Source organism: Athene cunicularia, assembly GCF_003259725.1.
Source record: "Athene cunicularia isolate RWA chromosome 2 unlocalized genomic scaffold, athCun1 chr2_part1, whole genome shotgun sequence".
In the NCBI taxonomy this organism is placed as follows: Eukaryota; Metazoa; Chordata; class Aves; order Strigiformes; family Strigidae; genus Athene; species Athene cunicularia.
In genome coordinates, this window is record NW_020799095.1 from 128,719,536 (window position 1) to 128,741,857 (window position 22,322).

The 22,322-nt window shown below is 40.7% G+C and overlaps 1 protein-coding gene across 3 annotated transcripts in view; it reads left to right on the forward strand.

Annotated features, from left to right (window-relative positions):
• Positions 1 to 19,519, forward strand: part of LOC113476338 (neural-cadherin-like) — a 41,977-nt gene extending 22,458 nt beyond the window's left edge. For 2 of the 3 annotated variants that reach the window (XM_026841781.1, XM_026841782.1), the window contains exons 17-32: positions 187 to 1,804; positions 3,716 to 3,809; positions 4,577 to 4,761; positions 5,381 to 5,613; positions 6,600 to 6,877; positions 8,540 to 8,754; positions 9,058 to 9,185; positions 9,994 to 10,121; positions 10,243 to 10,375; positions 10,458 to 10,638; positions 13,493 to 13,659; positions 14,353 to 14,617; positions 15,390 to 15,570; positions 16,962 to 17,215; positions 18,133 to 18,287; positions 18,710 to 19,519. In XM_026841781.1, coding sequence (XP_026697582.1) covers positions 187 to 1,804; positions 3,716 to 3,809; positions 4,577 to 4,761; positions 5,381 to 5,613; positions 6,600 to 6,877; positions 8,540 to 8,754; positions 9,058 to 9,185; positions 9,994 to 10,121; positions 10,243 to 10,375; positions 10,458 to 10,638; positions 13,493 to 13,659; positions 14,353 to 14,617; positions 15,390 to 15,570; positions 16,962 to 17,215; positions 18,133 to 18,287; positions 18,710 to 19,111 — 4,617 coding nt within the window. In that variant the 3' untranslated portion in view covers positions 19,112 to 19,519. Of the gene's footprint in view, positions 1 to 186; positions 1,805 to 3,715; positions 3,810 to 4,576; positions 4,762 to 5,380; positions 5,614 to 6,599; positions 6,878 to 8,539; positions 8,755 to 9,057; positions 9,186 to 9,993; positions 10,122 to 10,242; positions 10,376 to 10,457; positions 10,639 to 13,492; positions 13,660 to 14,352; positions 14,618 to 15,389; positions 15,571 to 16,961; positions 17,216 to 17,843; positions 17,902 to 18,132; positions 18,288 to 18,709 lie in introns of those variants that run through there. The other variant, XM_026841783.1, reaches the window with a different exon arrangement.
• The last annotated feature ends 2,803 nt before the right edge of the window (positions 19,520 to 22,322 follow it).

The following is a 22,322-nucleotide window of genomic DNA, read 5'->3' on the forward strand; positions in this document are numbered from 1 at the left end:
TTTCTCTAGGCCATGCATGATGTTTATTGAAAGAGTACTTGACCTGCATGACTCAAACCAATAGATATCTGCTGTTAAAATGCATGCTGTTTATTTTGCCTTCACAATAGCCCCTGCTATCGGTAAAAGAACAGTGATTTCCCCTTTTCTTTTACATACACACTTACCTGCTGTGGCTTGTTCCAGGTTTCTGCAACAGACCCTGACCAAGCAGCTGATCAAAATGCCATTAATTATTCCTTGCACGGACAGGGAGCCAGTAGCGAATTCAGCATCAATGAGAACACAGGTGAGATCAGCGCAAATAAAAGGTTAGACCGTGAGAAGCGATCAACGTGGCGCTTTCTTGTGCTTGCAACGGATGAGAGCGGAGAGGGACTGACTGGCTTTGCAGATGTGATCATAGAAGTGACAGATGTGAACGACAATGCACCCCTTTTCCTCTGTGTGTTGGATGGCTGTTTCACGGGCCACATCCCTGAGGATTCTCCAGCAGACACTGATGTCATGGAAATGACAGCAGTGGACCTTGATGACCCAAAGGCTGGTATGAATGCTGTGCTAACATACAGCATCATTCAGAACGTGCAAAATGAGATTAATCTGAACTTGTTCTCAATTGACTCAGCTAGTGGCACCATCTATACAGTGCTCGGGTCGCTGGATCGGGAGAAGGAAGACAAGTACCTAGTAGTGGTTGAGGCCAGAGATGGAGGAGGGCTCACTGGGACAGGCACTGCCACTATTTTGGTGACCGATGTAAACGATCATGCTCCAGTCTTTCTGCAAAGGATCTATACAGCATTTGTCTCTGAGAATGCGAGTATTAACACTGAGGTGGCAGCGGTGTGTGCTGTGGATAGAGACGAGGGAGAAAATGCCATGGTGACATTCAGCATCCTTGATGGGGATAACAACCGCAAGTTCTCCATAGAAACAGATGAAGTCAACAACTGTGGGTTTATCCGGCTACGAAAGCGGATTGACTTTGAGAAGCCTCATGAGAGGGTGTTCAATTTGACTGTGAAAGCCGAGGACATGGATTTCTTCAGCATCGCTCACTGCGTGATCTATGTGGAGGACTCCAATGACCATGCTCCTGTCTTCTACCCCCACTTCTATGATGTGGCTGCACTGGCAGAAGATGTGCCAGTTGGCACAAAAGTTATTCAGGTTTCTGCTGTTGACTTGGATTCTGGCCTGAACGGAAGGTTTTCTTTCCACCTGCTAAACAAGTCTGACCCAGCTGGCCAGTTCTCTGTGGCTAGTGATGGGTGGGTGATGGTTGCAGGACTGCTGGATTATGAGACAGTGACACGGTACCAACTGGTTGTCATTGCCACTGATATGGGGCAGCCCCCTCTGACTGGCAGTGCCACTGTTTTAGTGACTCTGCAGGATGTAAATGACAACGGGCCAGAGTTTGAGGCTCATTATAACCCAGTGATCTGGGAAAACACAGCTTCTCCACAGGTCATCCAAATGAATGAAACCTCTACGTTGCTGTATGCTAAGGACCGAGACACTGCTGCTAATGGAGCACCTTTCTCCTTTCACCTTCTCAGTGATTTTGATAGTCCAACTAACTTCAACTTGCAGGACTTCCACAATGGAAGCGCCTTGCTCACTGCGCTGCGTACCTTTGACAGGGAAGTGCACAAGGTGTTCTACCTGCCCATCCTGATCACGGACAGTGGGATCCCACCAATGAGCTCCACCAACACACTGACAGTGAATATCGGGGACCAAAATGACCACCCGCATTCTGCTGGCTATATGGAATGTCTCATTTACAGCTATGATGGTAAATCATTCCTTAATGCTTGCTTCCAAGTGTGACAGTAAGGTCAAAGGAGCAGCTGTGAGATTCACAGGAGATGTCTGTCCTGTTCCACATAAGCTAAGATCTTAGTAGAGGTGCTACTGAAGTTTGCTTAAGCCCCACCAGAGAGCAGTAGGTGTGTGGAGCACAGGACTCTGGGTCACTTGGTTTGTGGAAAAAACTGAGCCAGCCTTGAAGCATGAGCATAGCTGGGTGCTATTCTATGCATGTTTCTATCAAACTTGAGTAATGGTCTCGTGTTTGGAGATGCAGTTCTCCATCAGCATTGACATTTCAGGGAGAAAAAAATGAAAAAAATCATAATGTTGCTGAGAAGTGATGAGTCTGAATGCTAAGAACCTTCTTCCTCCTCCTTAAACCTTTTTCCTTCTCCAGACTGAATTCCCTTTTAGTGAATATACTTAAGCTGAACTCATGTGTAAACTGCCTGAGACATTCATACAGGCCTTCAGCTGACTAATGCTGTTAAGGGAGACTGTGAATGTTGGCTGCAGGCAGTGTGAGAGAAGACTCCTTTCCCCTCTTGCTTTGGCAATTAGCTAGCAGTTCTTTTGTGATCCAGTGTCCCCACATAATAAACACAACAGCAAAATAAACCACACTGGTAAAAAGATTTTGGGATGCTCAGGTCATTTCTTCCTCTTCTACTTTGAGATGTATCAGTGGTTCGATAGCACATTAAATAGATCGTCGTTTGTGGGCACACTAGAAACTACTGTGTAGATGCTGTTGATATTTGTTTGTACTGAAATGTTGTTCTGCCTGTTGTGTGCTCACTCTTAAGTTCAGCTTATTGTAAAGTTGAAACCAAGTCTGGCTGCTGTTTGCTGAGAAACTCTGCTTGTAGCCTAAGTACCAGATCTTTTCATTAAGCCTGAATTCCCTTTTAGTTGTATCTTTAAAGGTTAAACTCATCTGTACTGTTAATTTCTGTGAGGGACTATTCAAGTTTTCAGATCTTTGGTTATTTAAAATATTAAGGAGAGACAGAATCAGAAGGCTACTAGCATGTTGTAAGTTACATTCATGTAATGTGGGATTCAAATACCAGGGCATCCTATATACTGCCTCCTGTGAAATATCCAATGAATGTTGCCAACAGTTGCAAGAGAGGGACAGTTTTCTCTCCTTTTTGCATGCAGTCCCTCAGTTGTCAGGGTTTGTGCTGTTCTCTTTCACAGGGTTAAGTCCCACATTTTTTCCTCTTCTTTGTGTACCCTTAGTTCTTTACCCAGTAGATCTATGAATTCGGATACCTGTGGAGCTTTTCTTGAGAAACAGCATTTGTAAAACAACAAAATACTATTTTGTAAGCCTTGCTGAGAGGATGCAAAACCAGCAGAACACATGCTGCTTTCCATCTCACCCCAAAGTCTCAGCATCTGCTCAAAATAAGTCTGGTTACTGTGTTTTGGACATTCTCTCTATTTTGCTGCAATTGCCTCCAATTTGCTGTTGTTTTTTGCTCTTTATAACCCAGTCAGCATTTTTGGTTTTTTTTATTCTGCCAAAACCCAGTCCCTGTCTAAGCCACTCTGTAAGCTGGTTGGATACCACAGCCAAAATAGTGAAAATGAGTAATTCTGAATATTTCTTACATCTTTCCTCAGAGATGGCTTTTCTTTTTCCCTTCCTGTTGCTTTTCATTGCAGCCACCTGTTGAATTAAACCTATGTAGCCATGCAGCAAACACCCGATAAGCAGGACACCATGTGGTGTTTGCAATCTGGTGCACATCTTCACTTGGGAACTATCACAACTATTTTTGTAGAGGTTTTAGACTTAAGACAAACCAGTAAAGCTTGAATGGCCAACCTGTTTGTGTACATGTGAGAAGTCCAACTATGCCACTTATATGCTATGTTGTTTTAGGTATTCTCCCCACGACTGTATTGGGCCAGGTCCGTGCCCCTGATGATGATGACTGGGATCACAAAATCTACCAATTTGAAGGGAAAACATCAAGGTATTTGGAGAGAAAAATGGGAGTTGAGTGAAATGTCTGAAAACTTGCCCATGCACAGAACTGTAAAAAGTATTTAAACTGCCTTTTTTTGAAAACAAGTTTGCAAAATAATTTTGTTGGTTTGATGCTTGTGTGTAGCTGTCCAAAAGCCCTTCTGAGTATGAGGCTGCGGCAAATAACACTGCATGCTAAACCAGTTTGCTTCCCATTGCTTGATGGGCTAGAACACCATTCTAAATTCCTGTTCACAGTCATACCCATAATCAGTATCAGTGAGCCACTAGAGAAAAAATACCCACTAATTTCCGTCCTCTTTCATCCAAGCTCCCAAAGAGTTGGTGTTTCTGTGTCACTACTGGTTTTAAGACCTTACTTGTATGTGATGTATTCACACCAAAGTGTCTGGATTGTGACCAGGGTTGAGAGGTACATGTGTCATTTGGCAGTTTTGACAGAGGTGTCACTCTCAGTGAATCTATCTGAACTAGGAGTTTGCACTGTTTCCAAAGTTATGGCTATAGTAGCCTGAGTCTTCCTACACAGTTAATATGGCATAGAAGAGGAAGAAACCTTCTTGATATACTGGCAAAGAGTTATTAGGAGCCAAGAGAAGGTGATGTAAAAAAGTTCTGTTCTGCTCTGTCCTTTCATGAGGGAACACATCTGCTTGCTTTGATAGCTTTCCCAAAAATAAACTAGATCAGAAAAACCATCAGTGATGATAATAATTTCTCATAGCTTGTTCCTTGGCTTAACTCTTATTACAGGTACTTTATCCTTAATGATAACTCAGGTTTGCTGACTATCAAAGAAGGAACCCCACCAGGAACATACAACATAAGAGTTAGAGTCATTGATGGAGTCTGGCCAGATGTTGTCTCAACTGTAAAGGTTATAGTGAAGGAAATCAAAGATGATGCCCTCCACAATGCTGGTTCTGTCCGAATAAAAGGTAAGCAGTGTGATAAAGTACATTAGGATCATAATACTGAAATCTACCTCATTAACGTTACTGCTGTGTTATTTAGAAGTCTAATGCTCTTAGATATGTAATGAGAATTAATAGTTTTCTGGGTAAGGGTTTGAAAATGAATCTTTGTTTGCACGGTCCTCTGACACTGCATGTGAAGAAACATCTGTGGAGAAAAAAGACAAGCAAGAAATGCTTGTCTGATGCAGAAGACAAAGATTAAAGGTTTCTACACCCAGTTTTTAACAAAGCAGTAACTTATATTTCAGAAAAAAGCTTTATTTGAACAAGTGTCTGCCTGAAATTCACCAAATTGTTTCAATATTTGTAGAAAAGTAAAATCTTCTTAAATATGTTTCTGATTATTAATAATAATAATAATAAAAAAAACCCAAATTATTAAGAGTGAAAAAGCTTCAGAACACAAACCCTGAGCAGAAGCCAGCATGGAAAATTTCAGAGCCTAAAAATGAAAATACTTCTGAATTTGCAGTTGAGTCCATTTTCTGTAACCTTAATATTTATTCTGTAGTGCTTCTCTCTTTTATTGCTACAACAGTTGCAAGATATGTGTTTGTCAGCTTTTTAAATTCTATCGCAGATATCACTCCAGAGGAGTTCATATCCCAGTCCCCTGAAAACCAGAGTAAATACTACCAGATGAAGAAGCTGCTTTCAGAAATTATATCAGTCCAACTAGAAAACGTTCACATTTTCAGTGTATTAAATAGCCCAAATCAAACCCGAGGGATTGATGTTTGGTTTGCAGTTTATGGTCCACCTTATTATAAAGCAGAAAAACTTAATGGCAATGTAGCAGCCTCCAGAGCGTGGGTAAGTATCCATACTACATATGAATCCACAGCATCTTCTCATTGTGTCTATTCAGATAATAACCATTGCCTAGTGAATGCACATACTTAGAATGACTAAGGGAGCAATGTGTAAGAAAAATGGATAGTTTTAATCAGTAAAGTCATACACTCCTTTAGCATTTACATTAAAAGTTTCAAATGTGAATGCTTTAAAAGTCAGCCTATAAATACACATCAAGTCACCTAAACACAATGGGCTTTTAGGAATCTGAACATGTTTTTCCTATTGAAAAGAATGTAAAACTGCATGGTGTCTTGATGTTTTGATTTTTAATTCTCTACACAGAAATGTTCTGTAGCTGAAACTCATAAATCAGTCAAAAGTTCCAACTTTCTGAGTTAAGAGGGCAAAGCAGTAAAATAACTGCTCTCCAGTGGAAAAACACATTGGAAATGTGCATTGACAATTTAGTAAAGATCCTGCCCCTCTTTTCAGAAAAAGTATTGATAAGAGTTAAATTACTTGCTCTGTTGGAAATGTGTCTGTTGGTACACAGAGGCTGAAATAAGAGTTATGTTTAGAATCAGTGCTGCAGTACCAACTCACTCTTGCCAGAAAAAGTATTTCTTCAGTGTGCAATGCCTGTCCTTCCCAGTATTTTAAAGACAGAAGTTCAGATTGAAAATACAGCTCAGATGCTATGTAAATAATCCATAAGAACCATCAATGATTAAAATTTATCTACTCAGCTTATGATGGATATGATCATGTTTTTGTCCTCTTAAGTGCTTACTCATGCTATAACTGACTCATACCAAGGCTTTGGCCTTAACAGATACCAGGCTGAACTGCCTTTGGCTGGGTAGGGTAAGGTAGATGTTGGAAGGAAGTGGCACAGCAACTAGTTTTGAAAATAAATAAAGAGTTGGGCTTTTCATTGCTGTCACCTGTGAGTTTCCTTTATGTGGAAAAGTCAGATGAATGCAATTAATTGTTCTCCACAGCTGGAAAACATCTTGGATATAAATACCACCCAGATTGGCATAGATGAATGTGTGACTGCAAACTGCACTCATAGCAGTGGATGCACCAGCAAGCATGAACACAGTCATATGCCAACAATAACCACAGCTGGAAGCTTTTCACTGGTGTCTGTGACAGTGCTGAGTCGTGCCCTGTGTGGCTGTGCAGCTCGGGAGAGTCCTCATCTCTCCTGCTCCTCATACCAGACAAGCCCTTGTCTCAATGGTGGCACATGCGTGGATACCGATTTGGGCTACAGGTTGGTAAAACTTTGTCTGGTGTGCAAACAAAATGCTTCTAGTTCAGTCTGTAAAAAGGATGACTGGAAGCTTGAAGAGGCAACACTCTGTGTCTCTTCACTGTGGAAGATCTGAGTTTTGTTATACTTCACACACAGGTCTTGCAAACAAACCTCTATTTGCAGGCACTTAGGTTTGTCATAGTTTCCAGGAGAACCTTGGGAAGTTTGCAAGATGCACTGGTTCCATTAATGCCACCCTGCAAAATGCTCTTATTTTGTGCAGCCTACCTTAATGCTGTTAAATGTTTTAATCACATTGCTTAACAATCACTTTCCCACATTTCTTGCCTCATTTTTTCTCCAAAAATGACATCTCATAGATAAAATAGTATAAAGATGAAAAAATAATGGGGCTATACTAGCTTAGAACAAGTCTGGTCCCCTTACAGTAGGAAAGCCTTAAGCATGTTTGCTTAAAAATGGTCATCTCAACATAGGAAAGCAGAAACAACTGGCCAGCCTCTTCTGAGCGCCCTTGATAGGGGTGACAGGACTCAGACTGAAGCTGCAGAAACCCTGGTCATGGTAAAGATGCGAGTCTGACATTGCTGCTCAGATGTAATCAACCTGGGAAATTTTGCTCCACAGAAACACTTGGTAGGCTCTGCCATCTAGCATTTGCTCAACTCTGAGGTTTCTTTGCTTCTGCTCCATTTTCAGTAGTTTTGTGAGTGATCTTTTCCTGTATCCTACCCCTGTCATTCTGCTCTCAGTAGGTACTAGCAATCTATGGGAAGCAGAAACTAAGAAGAAGGGGCCCAGCTTGTCTCCCTCCTTGTCCTCCTGCCTGTTTCTGTTGCTCCTTTGGTTTCTGTGTTACAGGTTTTGTTTTTGTCATGCTGTGATTACTCTTTTCTACAGAATCCCCAGAGTATTAAGGAAAGAACCCCAGGCTTCTATTTTTGATAGAGTAAAAGAAATAAACTGGCAAGTAGCTTGCAATAAGAGTGAAGATATTAAGATCTATGACTGTCACACCTCTTCTCACTTTTTCTGGGCAGTACTACCTTCCCACACTCGTTCTAGGGAGATTCTGATTGGACAGAAAAGGAAAATTTTTCACAGTGAGAACACTCAGCCACTGGAATAATCTCCCCAGGGAAGTGGTGGATCCCCCTACACTGGAAACTTTTAAGATTCATCTGGACAGGGTGCTGGGCCGCCTTGTCTACACCATGTTTTTGCCAAGAAAGGTTGGACCAGATGATCCTTGAGGTCCCTCCCAACCTCGTATTCTATGATTCCTTTGCTTTCCCTGTCAACATTATAAAGTCTTTAAACAAGCTCATAACTAAGCCTAGTGAAAAGTGGGTTTCTTTTTTTTTGTTGAAGAGATTAGAGGTTTTCATGTGCTTTTTATATGACAATGGCTCCATCATTTATTCACAGAATATTATGCATACACGTATTATCATTTAGACCTAAAGAAAGCTAAATTGTGTTTGTACAAACAAGTCAATAGGGAATGTTTTATGATGGGAGTTTTTCTTCTGCTTAACTTATGCTATGGCCTAGGCAACATGGGCTCCTGTGTTTAAAGGGGACAGTTCTGCTGTGGGAAGAGCCCTTTGTAACTTCTGCTTGGATAGTGGAATTTTGATTTTATTTATTTTTTCATAGATGCAAATGTTCTGCAAAATTCCATGGACCAGACTGCCAGCAGACAAAACACAGCTTCAGAGGCCACGGTTATGCCTGGTTCCCTCCCCTTAAGCCTTGCTTTGAGAGCCGCATCTCCTTAGAGTTTATCACTGAAGTTGCTGATGGCCTTCTGTTGTACCATGGACCAGTGGCACGAGGACAGCCTGGAGAACAGCAAGATTTCATTGCATTAGGTTAGCAACTTAAAGAGTGTTTGTTCTCTGTGTGTGAAGATGAGATTTTACCTGTGGAAAGTACTAGTTGATAGTTTGTTTTATAAATGGTTCAGAAAGATAGTTTTGGAGAAAAACGAGAATACAGAACAATTTACCACAGAACAATTTACCAGCGTGCCCAATTTGTATCCAGTGTTAGAAGCTGGATTTTTTTGAACTGGCTAAAGAACTCCTCCAACTAAAATCTAACTATAACAGTCAGTTCAGCTGGGTTTGAGTGGGAACATGGTTTGTTGTATCCAATGAGTCTTTTCTTTGCAGAGCTCTCCAGTGGCGTCCCATCACTGACCATGAGACACAGCTCTGGTGAGCTTTTCCTGCAGCTCTCACAAAAGGTTAATGTCGCAGATCGCCGCTGGCACAATATAAAAATTATAAATGATGGAAAGGCAAGTGTAAATATGGACAATCTTGTGGAAGCACATGTACCTAATTATCACTTCTCAAATCCTTCCTCCCTTCTATAGAGCTCTTTTCATCAACCAGTGTTTCATCATCTCTGCAACAGCAGGGATTGAAGTTTGTCAGCTCAGACATCCCCTTAGTCTTAAGGCAATGAAGCAGAACAAGGCCTGGAGAAGTCTGATCCTGTTTAATGATCCTATGTATCACTTTGACCACAGAGTTGTGATAATCCAGAGGCTCTATGCTTCCTGGACTGATAGAGGGAAATACGCTTAATTTCTCTGAGTGGGAAACTCTGCCCCACCAAGTGACTTTAGACATGCAGCACAAAGGAGATAGATACTCTTTTATGTCAGGGAATATGTTGCTTTTCTGAACATCTTGCTCATATAACGCTGGTGGACACATCTGCTAGGCTCTCCCTTCCTCTCCTCCATAAGACAAGCTGAGGGGGCATGTCAGGACCTGGGATAGGAAACCTGGCAGACCATCTGCTCTGCCAGGTTGTCTTTCTGGGTTCTGATTTGACAGTAAACTCCAAGAAAATCCCATCTTCCCTCTACTGTGTCGGTGATTTGGCATGGTCATGGTAGAGTCAGATCTTTCTTTTGTGTGACTTCTTAATTATACACCTTCCAGATTAGTATGTGGAAGTGGTTTTTTATTTTAATAAAGTTTCCTGTGCTGTAACTACTGATTACTATTCACCCCTCTGCTGCGTGAAAGAAAATGTGTAATTAAAATATATGCACGTCTTTGGGTGCAAATGTTTTAAATAATGTCTTTCTCTAGAAAGTGAAGCTGATTCTTGACCACTGTGTAAATGTCTCAGTTAGAGACAGTGACAGTGTCATTAAGAAGATCTCCCAAGTGGATCTGTCTGCCTGTGAAGCCTCTGAAGAGACTCTGGGATCTCAAAGGTAAAAAAAACTCAGCAAAGCAAACAACAAGAACTAGAGAGCTAAGGAGAAAGGAAGGGGAAAATTCAGCCAAGTTGCTGTATTTTCCATGCCACTGATTCTTTCCCTCACTTCTCTTCAGCATGGGTAAGCTCTTCAGTGGACATCAGCCCCTGCAGCTAGGTGGAGTTAAGAAGACTTTGCCTTACCACGATACACAGAGGCACTTCAGAGGGTTTGTTGGCTGCATACGTAATGTCATTGTCGATAGTAAGGTAGGGCTACTAAGACCAGTGTTGGGTTTACTGCTGTTAACTGTAGACACCTGATGTGATGCTTCTCTTTGTCCTTTTCCAGGTCTATGATTTAGAGCACCCTGCAGAGTCCTTGAACAGTGCTCCTGGCTGTGTCCTTACGGATGAAATGTGTCAGAGTGGTGGGATGGCCTCTTGTGGCACCCACGGCAAGTGTGTTGGTGGTTGGGGTTTCTTTCGCTGTGACTGTTCTCCAGGATATGCTGGACCAGCATGTGAAAAAGGTACTGCAAGCTCTAGGGAGAAATTCATGTTGAGGATCTGTGGGAACTGCATCAAACATACTGCTCTAAATTTGCCAAAACTTTGAACTGAGTAGTATAATGAGACCATGCTGTACTCTGGGAGTGATTTAGACCTGTAACGATGTAAAGAGCCTTCTAACTCTTGTTGAATAAAGATAATGTCACAGATGAGGGTCTTGCTGAGACCTGCTTTACTTTGCAGGGGAGCAAGTGGTCAGATGGGTAGTTTTGTCCTTTTCATCACAGCACCTTATTTCTCAGTGGTGAAAGATGAAACGTTCGGCATTGTGCATTCTTCCTCTGATCATACTGATAAAAAAATGTAGTTTAATGAACATGGTACTACTTGTTACCTTGCAGTGGTTATAAGACAGATAAGGTTGCCAGTTTGGTATGTTCTCTCTGCAACTTGGGGGTATAGGCCTCAAGTTGTCCTCAGGCCCTATTTTCCATCTATAAAATAGGGATAATTGCATTTGTGTCTGTCACTGTAATGAATTGAAGCTTGTGCAATGCCCTTAGACCACAGCAGTGAGTGCATGTGAGGACATAACATCAGGCTGGCTCCAGCAAATGTGTTACTCTGTACAAATTCAGCATGAAATATCTATCAGAGGACAAAAGCATGCAAGGGTGGATAATGAAAACCTCAGAGACATTGTGAGAAAGTGCAAATTTTAGCACAATTCAAAAATTTAGAAATTAAATTATTTAACTCCTAGTAGCCCACAGCCATGTTCAGGGTACAGGGGACACACACTTGAAGTTGGCTCTGCCCTCCCTGTCTTAATACCTTCACTGGCCTTTGTTCTGAAACAGAAATCAGAAGTGAGTTACAAGTGTTTATTGGGATTTTACCTGCCGTGCCTAGGTACAAGGTGCAAACAACGGGGTTGATCGTAACAGTCTCTAATGAGCACCATAACTTTGGGGGCTTTGTGTAGTGGAAGGGAATCAGCCCCCTCTGTCCTGTAGTTTCAGTGAGCTACAGATGAGGATGAGCAGCAGTGAGCAGCTGGAAAGAAGCACATTTGAGCTACTGTTGAATCAATGTGTTGTGATTAGTAGACAGGGCTGGTAGTGTAATACACATATCTTTTCAGCTCAATGCACTTACTTTTCCTTTTTGTATATGGAACAATAATACCCTATGCAGGCAGTCAGACCCTCTCTTCCTGTCTCCATCTGCCACACAAGACTTAAAAGGTGTGACAGTAAATTACTCAGTGGAAGCTCTGTCTGTTCAGTGGGGTGAGGACTGGAATCATAACTGGCCTGGAGTTTTCACTGTTTAAAGAGTTTATAATGTCCACAGAAATGGTTAATATAGCTCAATTATTTGTATTAATGTTTTGCAGACAGATTATACTGGTTTATAAACATCTGCCTGGATTGAAATCTTATTCTTTTTTACACTAATTTGGGATGCTGGTTCACAAACACAACTGCTGTATTGGCTCCTACCCTTTACCACTGCGGGACAAACCAAGTGCTCAGAAAGTAATTACTCAAAATCCATAAGCCATATCCTGATGTAATAGGAAAACTTCGATTGGTCCCAGTTTCTTCCAATATATTTGACTGCGAAATGCTGGTGTTCAGCTGGTGCTTTATGAATGGCTGACCCATGCTCTTAGCCAGGATCAGTCAGCTGGGGACAGGAGTCACTGTAGTGCCTCAAGAAAAGCCATCTCTGCTCATCAGCTAGAGCCTGTAGCTGCAGACACAGTGAACACGAGAGAACAGTGGGTTAGGAAGAATAATATGAGGGGCATAACCTAGAGGAGAAAAGAAAATGCACTTGAAGAAAGAAAAGAAAGAGGAGAAACAGTGAGAGGAAAAGAGAGTACAGAAATTAAATCTCTTGATCATTTGATATTTCATGTCCTGAGAACCAGACTAAATGCCCGAGGATGAGCTGGGCACTATTTGGATTTTTACTTGCATGACACTGACCTCAGATTAGCTGTTGGTGATCCAACATTCTTCCTGTCTAGTAACTAACTTGGACTTTGTCTTTATTTGATAAGAAGAAATTTTTTTTTTAACTAGGCTGTGACCAGAACAAGCAGATCTAGGATTGCTGTCAGTGAGATTGAAATGGGTGCCTGCTGCATAAGAGCATCGGGGTCTGGGTGGCTTCATGGTTTTTGATTTCCACAGAAGTGTACAGTATATCTTCATCAAACTTTCTGCTGGATGACTCTCAGATGGATTCCCCAGGATAATGCAGAAAGAATTAATTTCATTGCATTTTCCTCAGTTAAAATAATAATCACTGACTTAATCTCTAATTAAAAATACCCAACATGACTTTTGACTCTGTGCCTGCCCTGAGGCTTTCTCTTGTGCCAACTGAAATGGGAAGTAAAGTGCATATTTTCTAAAAGTGACGGTTGGTTATTAACCACAGGACTAAACTACTGAAAGAAACATTAGAGGCTTTTTTTTTTTGGTCTTCAGATCAATACCAACTACTTTACTGGAAGGTAGGTTTCAGATCTTAAAAAAAAAGTTATTGGGTTCCGTGTAGAAGTGATTGGGTAGAACATGTAGCTTGTGACAAGCAGAATGTTAGAGATGGTATCTAATAATCTCTTTCCTGCCTAAATTCTGTATCCTTGATTTGTTTTTCTCTTAATTCCCTTGGCAGTGGGGCGGTTCTTCATTACTTTCATCATTATGTCATCATTATGATGCTTCATTGTGTTGACAAAATTTCTTAAGAACTAAAACTTTGGCATTCAGAACTGGTTAATTCTCAAGCAGTAGAGATCTGAGGGAACCATAATTTCTGGGATTTTCACTTTGGTTTTGTGTGTGTTGTGCTTAGTTCTTCCAGAATGGGCTTTTGGAAGGGACAGTTGGATCCATTATGAGCCGAGAAGCATCCTCAGCACTCACAGCACTCGGATCCAGCTGATGGTGCGCACCCGTATCTCGCACAGCACCCTTCTCAGCTTGGCCTCTGCAGATGGGAATGGATACATCCACCTGGAGGTGAGCAGTCCAAAAGCCATTCTGTTTCAGTGCTTTTGATTTTTCGTGGAGTACCTTAGTAAGAGAAAAATAAGCAATTTCTGATTAAAGACACCTATTCTGTCATGTAATAAAGAGCAAGAGTTTTTCACATGAGAGTAACTATTCCCATTTGTATTGTCCTTCTCAGTATTACCCTTTCATAGCATAGATTCTAGTTGTTTCACTGCCTGCAAAATGTACCTGTGAATGCATTTGATACACATGAATGGGAAAGACTGTTTTGTCCTCTTTGCCTTCTCTCTTTGCTACTATCTATCTCCGGCTTGTCTCTACATTTCTGTTGCTGTTGAAAAAAAGCTGTCTGGATTATATTAGCTAGACAGAGGCTAATTATTCCAACTGTAACAGAAGGGTCAGCTGGGAAGACTTAGAGGTAGACATCAATAGGGAGAAGACTGATAAAAAGGTTCATGTCAGTTAGAAGAGTGGTCTGTAAAGAATAACTCTTTTTAAGAAAATTTAATAAAATAATTTAAGAAAGTAATTCCTAAACCTGCGGTTTTCTTGTCATTTTTATCTGGGAATAAAGCACTTAGAAACAAGAGTGCCATTTTCATTTTAAAAACTCAGGTCCATTTCTTGAGGCAGGACTGTGTAATAACATTTAGAAGTGCATTTCTGTTATTAAAGGTCTTTATCATCTTCCCCTAGATGGTTGAAGGTTTCTTTAGCATTAACTTCAGCATGGGGGAAAAAAATCACACTCTGAGAATGAGGACATTACGTATAAACAATGGCCAGTGGGTTCTTCTGACCATGGAGCGTTACAACAACGAATTTACCCTGCGTGTTAATAGTGGTGGAGGTGATCAAGAAGTAACCTCTGTCTTGGGTACAAATAGATGGTTTGAAATGGATTGGGCAAGCATCGTGCTAGGAAACCGCCTTCCCAATCATTCAGAGAGTGATTTCCAAGGTAAGTGATATGATGAGTTCCTAAAAGGAGAGAATTAAAGCCTAAAAGTGGCATCTTTGAGTGCACTGGAGAGTGTAAAACCTGAGTTAGAATTCCCATGGAGACTACTATGCCCATGAAATCCCACCTCCTCTACTAGGGAATTCAGAGCCAATGTTCAACTCTATTTGCCATTGTATCTGGTCCTAGTGAAGATGTGACATTTCCTGTAGATATCAAAAAATAGCACTTCAGATTTTTATTTACCATGCTAAAGGACCCAAGCAGAGAACTCATGCTGCAATCTTCACTCCGTTTTTGCCTCAGAAGGGTTTAAGGAACAGACACAACACCTCCTGGTAGGAGGAGAAGGACTTTCAAGGCAATTCATGGTGCTCTCTTCATTTCTTGGAGTGAAGTACTGGGATTTTGAGATTGTGGTTCAACAAGACAGCTTTTTCCATTCTGTTGCTTCTCATTCAACCCCACTTTTAAGTTTATACTTTAAATCTAGATTAATTTAGTGGACATGTCCTGATTCACAGCACAGTTCTGCTAAATCATTGCATTGGCAACCAAGCTGTCTGGGAGAGGTATTGCTCATCTGTAGATCGGCCAGAGCACACACGCACATGTCCTGTAGCTCTTCTAAAATAAAACTGACAAGCAGTACAAGGATCTTCTTAATGTTTTAAGTTTTCTACAATGCTCTAAGGTATCCTGCATATGTATTGGGGGTGGGGAAGTTGCTAACTCAATGTATTTCTCTGTACACTCCCCTGCTTTGATGCAGGTTGTATGCGTGATGTCCAGCTGAATGGTCAGCCACTTCTCGTGGAAGGCAAAAGCACAGAGTTTGGCTTAATTCTGAGGCGGCAAGGTGTCACGATGGGATGCCATTCCAGTTCCTGCAGCAGCCACCCCTGTCACAGCCCTTTCCTTTGTGTAGACCTGTGGAGAAAATATGAATGCCGGTACATTAAGCTTTTGTTTTCCTCCAGGGGTGGTTGGGAAGCTCTTTCTTTCCAACTTGGTTCAGTCAGCTTGATTCTAGCAGTGAAATTCCCTGCTGCTGCTGGCCAGAGAGGGGCATCCCAAGGACAAATCCTTCTCCATCTCATCTCCCATCATGGACCAAACTTGCCTTTTCCTGCAAGTCTGATATGGAACCTATTTACTCCACCATTTTTTCCATGCTGAGAAGATCACAGGCCAGTGAGGAAGTAAAATGCTCTTTGATAAAAGCTGGATTGCAAAAGCTTTGGTCTCTCCTTCTCTGTGTGAAAATATATATATTCTTATATAGCATATATATATATATATAGTGTGTGTGTATATATATATATATATATATATGCATAAAATGTATATTGCATATACAATATATATATTTACATATATTTTCTGTAAAGAAGTTGGAACTAATCATACTTTGTATGAAACAATGAGACTTTCAAAATTAGACTGTCACAAATCTGGATTCTAAAATTGGCTGCCCAGGGTCAGAAAGAAAGCCCACTAGCTGGTATCTTACACAGTTAGTTCCTTGGCGAAGATCCACTCGTTAAAGAAAATTTTCAAAATATATACTAAAATATGCAAATCAAAATACAGGCATTTCTGTTAAAAAAACTAAACATACATACATGCAGAACTGAGAGGAGCCACTTGAATTCCTTCAATTTAGCTGAAATTTGGCACTTCTGAGGCCTGATGATTCATTGCTGAAAGAGGTTGTGAGATGGTCTTAAGTGTGCCTTGGGACAGTCCTTTCTTCAGTCTACTTGTGGAAGAACAATATGAAAGCTCTTCCATTTATTCACGAGCATTTCTTGTTTGGACTGCAGAAATCAGGTCTGTGCCCTCAGGGTATGCATCCATGGCCTCTTTAATTACTTGCATAGAAGAAGAAATCAATTTCTCTGCAGGCCTTAAAAGACAAGATGGGTCATTCTGAGGAGTTCAATGACATCCATCCCAAAGGTCCAAATGAACAGTACAAAGCTTATGCTAAGTGCTTGCTAGACCTTTTCCCACTGATCTCAGTTATTCATTTCCTTCTAGGGGTTTTGAACACTTCTGTAGAAAAAGTTAGTCTGTTCAGAAGCTGATGGATCCTTTTTTTAAGGAAGGGGTGAAGCTCTTCTGCATGGAAAGCAGAACATGTGTTCATGTTTTCATAAGCCTACTAGTTCACTATGTTAGACTTTAAATGTATTTTATGCTCTCAGTGTGGATTTGTGGCTTGATTGAAATTACTTTAATTATTGACTTTAAAGAAATACTAACTTAACTTTGAACAAAACAACATACAAATCCAGGTACCTTGCTTGCCTAAAAGATGCCTTCTGCTTTTGTCGTTCAGGTGTCCAGCTGGGAAAGTAGAAGTGACTGACAACCTTACAGGGCTCAGACACTGTACTTCATCACCTTGTGGACACTGGACCTGTAGGAATGGGGGTACCTGTGTGGCTCGATCCCAAGACAAGACTGTCTGCCATTGCCCCGAAGGTTACAAGGGAAGATGGTGTGAAATTAGCCAGGTGAAGGCTGGAAGACCTATTGGACTCAGCTCTGGCTCTATTCTGGCAATCAGCATGTGCCTCCTTGTCTTCCTAGGTAGGAAAGCAAGTATCTTTTTTTCTTTCTTTTTAATCTTGTACCTTGCTCCATTGAATCAAGTCTGCTTTACCCTTGGATGTTGTGATCAGTGTTTCACTTTTTCTGGAGATTGTCAGTTGGGAGTTCACCTGAGGATGCTAAGAGACAGGCACCAGCACATAGTTACAGTTTACTTGCTTTGAAGCCAGTTAAAGCAAATTTAGGACTTCTCTCTTTAGAATCACTTATTTTCAATCCTTCTTAAGTAAGAGCTTTCCATCTATGTGTGTAAATCTGTGTGCAGCCACATCCATCTGAAACTCCCACCTGCCCTAAGCCCTTACATTTGTAATATGTAGGACCTACAACTAGTACCTACTATTCACGTATTAGGAAGGAAGGGATCTTCCTCTAGAAAGTTTATGATCTTAAAAAGACAAGCCTCATTAAGAGTGTGGGGCAGGAAGAGATGGTCACGGTGTGTCCTGTTTCAGGCACACTTTGGCTGAAAATAACACCATAAAACTGTTTTCATATTGATAAACTGCATACACATCTCAGAATAGTAAAGACTCCATGATTATATTACACTTGTAACCTTCATTAAAACAGTGTTTTACTTATTTTGGGTATCTTATTTACTCAGGATTGGTGAAAGGCCAGAGATTGGCCAAAATGCCTTCTATTTAAATGGATTCCTTTAGGTAAGTAAAATACCCTTTTAATGAAGTTTATGACATAATATACATAGATGATTCTTTACATTCCTGAATATAAGTTATTTGTATATTAACAATTACACATTTCTTACCTGGGAATTTGCTTGTCAAATTAAGAGTTGATTTAATATCTCGGGAGTCATATAACTACTTGTTTATTATGCATCATACTTTGTCATATGTCATATAACAAATATGTGTCTTTATTTCTTCCAGCACTCTTGGTCTCCTACACGGTGTGGAGTCAGTGGGGAAGTTCAGGGTTTCGGAAAGGAGGAATTTACCACATCCCCGAAGAGCGTGAAAGCTGGGAGGATATTAGAGAAAATGTCTTCAATTACAATGAAGAAGGGGGTGGAGAACGTGACCAGGTATGATGCAGCTTCAATCCAGTCTTTGCAAATCTAACCTCTCCTCACCTTCCTTTCCCAGACCTTTTATTTAACTTATTGTCCATATCCAGTTGGCGCTTTTTTTTTTTTTTTTAACCTGAAGTACTCTTGACTGGGAGGCTTCTATTTCAATCCAATCTGTGCCTATCACAATGCTGGTCATATGTGGCCACCTTTGAGGAGGCTGCTCTCTGGACACAGCATTCTCATTTAGCTGAACTATCATTATGCAAAGTTATTTGGTATCATCTGAACTCACGTCTCTGAACTAGGCCCTCTCTTCAGCTTGTAGAAAACTCACAGAATCGAGTTTTGTATTGCTTTGAGTTTTAAAACATTTTTGGAATTTATTTCCTTTTGTGTTGTTTCTCTCTGATATTTGCATTCTTTTTTTTTTCCAGAATGCTTACAATATAGATGAACTGAAGAAACCTCTCCATACCATTCCCCACTTCTCCTTGAGGGCAGCTGCTCCACACTCCAGGACACCTACTGGCCCAAAAAGAGACTCTGTCCCAAAACATGCACATCCAAAACAATCAACATCAGCTGTTAACAGCATGCCAGACTTCAAGGAATATGTTTCTCAAATCATCTGGGATGCAGACAATGATCTAAAGAATCTTCCAGCTGACACTATTCATTTTTACTGCTTAGAGGGGCAATGCTCTCTAGCAGGGAGCCTTAGTTCCTTAGACTCCATTAGTGGTGATGAAGATTTAAATTATGATTGCCTCCAAGAGTGGGGGTCAAAGTTTGACAAGCTTAAAGAACTCTATAAGGTCTCAAATGAACATTTGTAACCAGAGTTAAAGGAACTTGCCACACTGCCATGACATATGGACACTACTTCTAAAAATGCCCTTTTTTATATATGAGGTGCATCAAGTAACTTAACTGATGCAAGTGTTTAGTTACAGTAGTATGATATACTCACTTTTCCCAGGAGTAATAATCTGAATGGTCTTTTTATATGCATTGTACAAACAGTTATTTAATGGTAGAAGTGCAAAGACTTTTAAAGCATGAATTTTCTTGAAAGCTTTGAAATGTAGGGTTTGTATAGAAAATAGCATCATGATATCCCTTTTTATTTGTGTAGACCACAGTGACTTACTAGAATTATCCTGGATGCAAGAACTTGAATTATTTTCTCCCTAGTATTAATATGAATCCTATCAGGTGAGTAACAAGGGGTAGGGCATTTTTTTTTTAATTGCATTCATTTTAGACTGTGAATTATTAGAAATGTTACATATAAACCATTTTAAACTTCTGGTTTTCTTGTCAGCTTTTGTCTTATCCTAAACTGTAATCTCCCTTGACATCATACACACCCCCTCACTCAGTATTACAGGCTGCTCAGCTGTGTGAGACTACTTCTGTCTGACCCTTTTTCTAATTACCTATAAAGAGGGGAAAAGAGTGGAAAGATCCTAGCTGTGAATAGCACTTTCCTGGTGTGACAGTTTGTAAGACCCAGGAAAAGTTTCCATTTAGTAAGCTTTTATTTCCAACTTTGCTTTTCACATGGAACCCTTCTTCAAAGTCTGCAGCTGGAAAAAAGAAGAGCTGATAGCAGGTGTGAAGAGAAACTAGAAGGGCATCCAGGGCAACAGCTGGAACTGAACTCTTTCAGTCAGGACAGGCATTGTAAAAATTTGAATCCTCAAAGCAGAAAGCATGGGAAACCTGCTCTGTTCCCCTTTTCCTACTTCCACTCCCCCAAAAAGGACTGTGGTTTGAGCATGGAAAGGGAGCCAGAAGCTTCTGAGATCTAACATTAACTTGAACACTCACCTCTGTGACCATGAGTAAATCACCTTGTTCTTTCCCTTTCTCTCTTACCTCTCTGAAACAGAGGCAGCTCCTGTACGGGGTGATGTGTGAATGTTAATAGGTGCTTACAGAGTGCTTGAAAGCTCTGTGAAGTGCTAAGGTTTTTAAAATTGTTTTCTACTCAGTTTTTTTTAATTACCAGTACAACATGATACTTGTTTGTTTTTTATTGGAGTCTTGACACTTCCTTTGATTTATAAATATAGTTTTTAAATTGGATCTTTCATCACTGTTCATCATTTTACTGGACATAAAAAAATGCAAATGTAAATTAGTTTTGTACCTGGAAGGAAGATTTTTATACTATTAGAACAAGTATAATTTACAGTGAAAATTGATTGAACAAAAATACCATGTGAACTCAATAAAACAATCTACATTCATTACATAAAATAATTTATTTCAATGATACTACAATAACAATATTTGTTAGAATGATTTGGAACAAAGAGTCAGTATGAGCCACTCCTTAATGCCAAAGTCTCACATGGCTGGGCATTGATTGTTCTAATGAAGTCATAAAAAATAAATATTGGAGCTATATTAAAATATAGCCACATGTTGCTTAATGCAAATGTTTCCTCTTTTCTAAAGATGTATGGTGCAGTAAGAAACTACAAAACCTCTTACATCTGGAGATATTGTATATGTTGCTGCTGCAAATGAAAACTGCTGAACCCCAGAACTTCAGTAAGGCAACCATTCCAAATCTTGAACTCTTAGAACATTTTCATGAAGTGCATATACATTTTTATTGCTCTTTATTAAGTTGCTGCTTCTGAACTTGGTATCAAATAAAGCTTAACATAATTATTGGTAAACTGTCTCTTCCAGAAGAGACTAATTTGAACAATGTGCTGCAAATAATGCTAACAGGCTAACTATGGTCTCCCAGAGGATTATTTTGTAATTCATATGCTGAAACTGAACATTTTACATATGGATGCATTGAACAGTAACTCAGGAAAGCTAAAGCACTAGTTAATTTCTTTCCCCTCAAATAACTGAGGACACAAAGTAACATACATGACAGAGGATAACAGATTGCATTGTAATCAGGACATGTAATGGACTCATAGAAGACAAGAAAGAGGAAAGTTATTCTACATCCTTGGGTCACTTAGAGCAAAAGGCATGTTTATGGGTGGCAGGCCACTGTCTAGCTACGTAGTTAGATGGACTGAGACTGAGAAGAGGCCACACAGGGCACTGGTTTGATGCAGCAATCCATTTTGCTTGCTGCAGAAGTTGTGGCTGTTGAGTAGATGAGTAGCCATCCTGTAGGAAAGGAAAAACAGCCTAGTTGCTTACAGCAATGACTGGAGCAAAAGAGATTTATATTGTATATCTACATAAGAAACTTGCTGTGCAGTCTTTGTGAACTCTTTTCTTGGTAAAATAGTTGAGAAATTTAGCCAAATGACTGAAGTAGAAGCTGCTGCTAATCATCCTGTTTGCTGCCCAGACACTGACATCCTAGGTACAAGGACATCTGAAAAGTTTGAGAAACAGTTCCTGGCAGTTGCAGCTTATAAAGTAGCATAGAGAGACATGGACTGTGTAAATGTGGACATCTTGGTAATGGTGAAGCTACTGCTGAAAGGAAGCAGCTACTTCTGCCACTTGATTTGAATCTGCCCTTCTTCATGTATCAGGGTCTTAATTTCTTTGCCTTTTCATAAGGCATTAAGGTGTGCACAGGCAGGAAAGAGGTTGGATTAGCCATTTTACCCTAGGCTGAGCTGCAAGAGCCTGCTCAGACCACTGGAAGAGCCCAGCCCTGAGCACTCCCTTCTTGCTCTCTTCTCTAGATAACTGCTAGTCACCACAAATTAAAAATTGTGTTACTATTAATTAAGGAGCAGCAGGTGAAGGCAAGAGGGGAAAAGTAAGGCAAGGGAAGATTTACGAGACTGTGGCTGTGAGGGTGGGTGGCAAGAGCCACCTCTTCTGGGGGAGCTGGGCCTCAGGGCTCACGGAATGCTACTATGGGGAGACGGCCACGGTGACAGCCGGGGGAGGGAGGGCTGCGGCGAGCTGGGGCGTGACGGGGAGCCAGCGCCACGGTGGAGGCGACGCCAGCCCACGCTCACACCGATTTCAGAAAGGGACTAGTCTGTTCTTCCACGCGGTTCCTTCCTGGGGGTGTGAGCAGCGCCTGTCTCTTATACACAT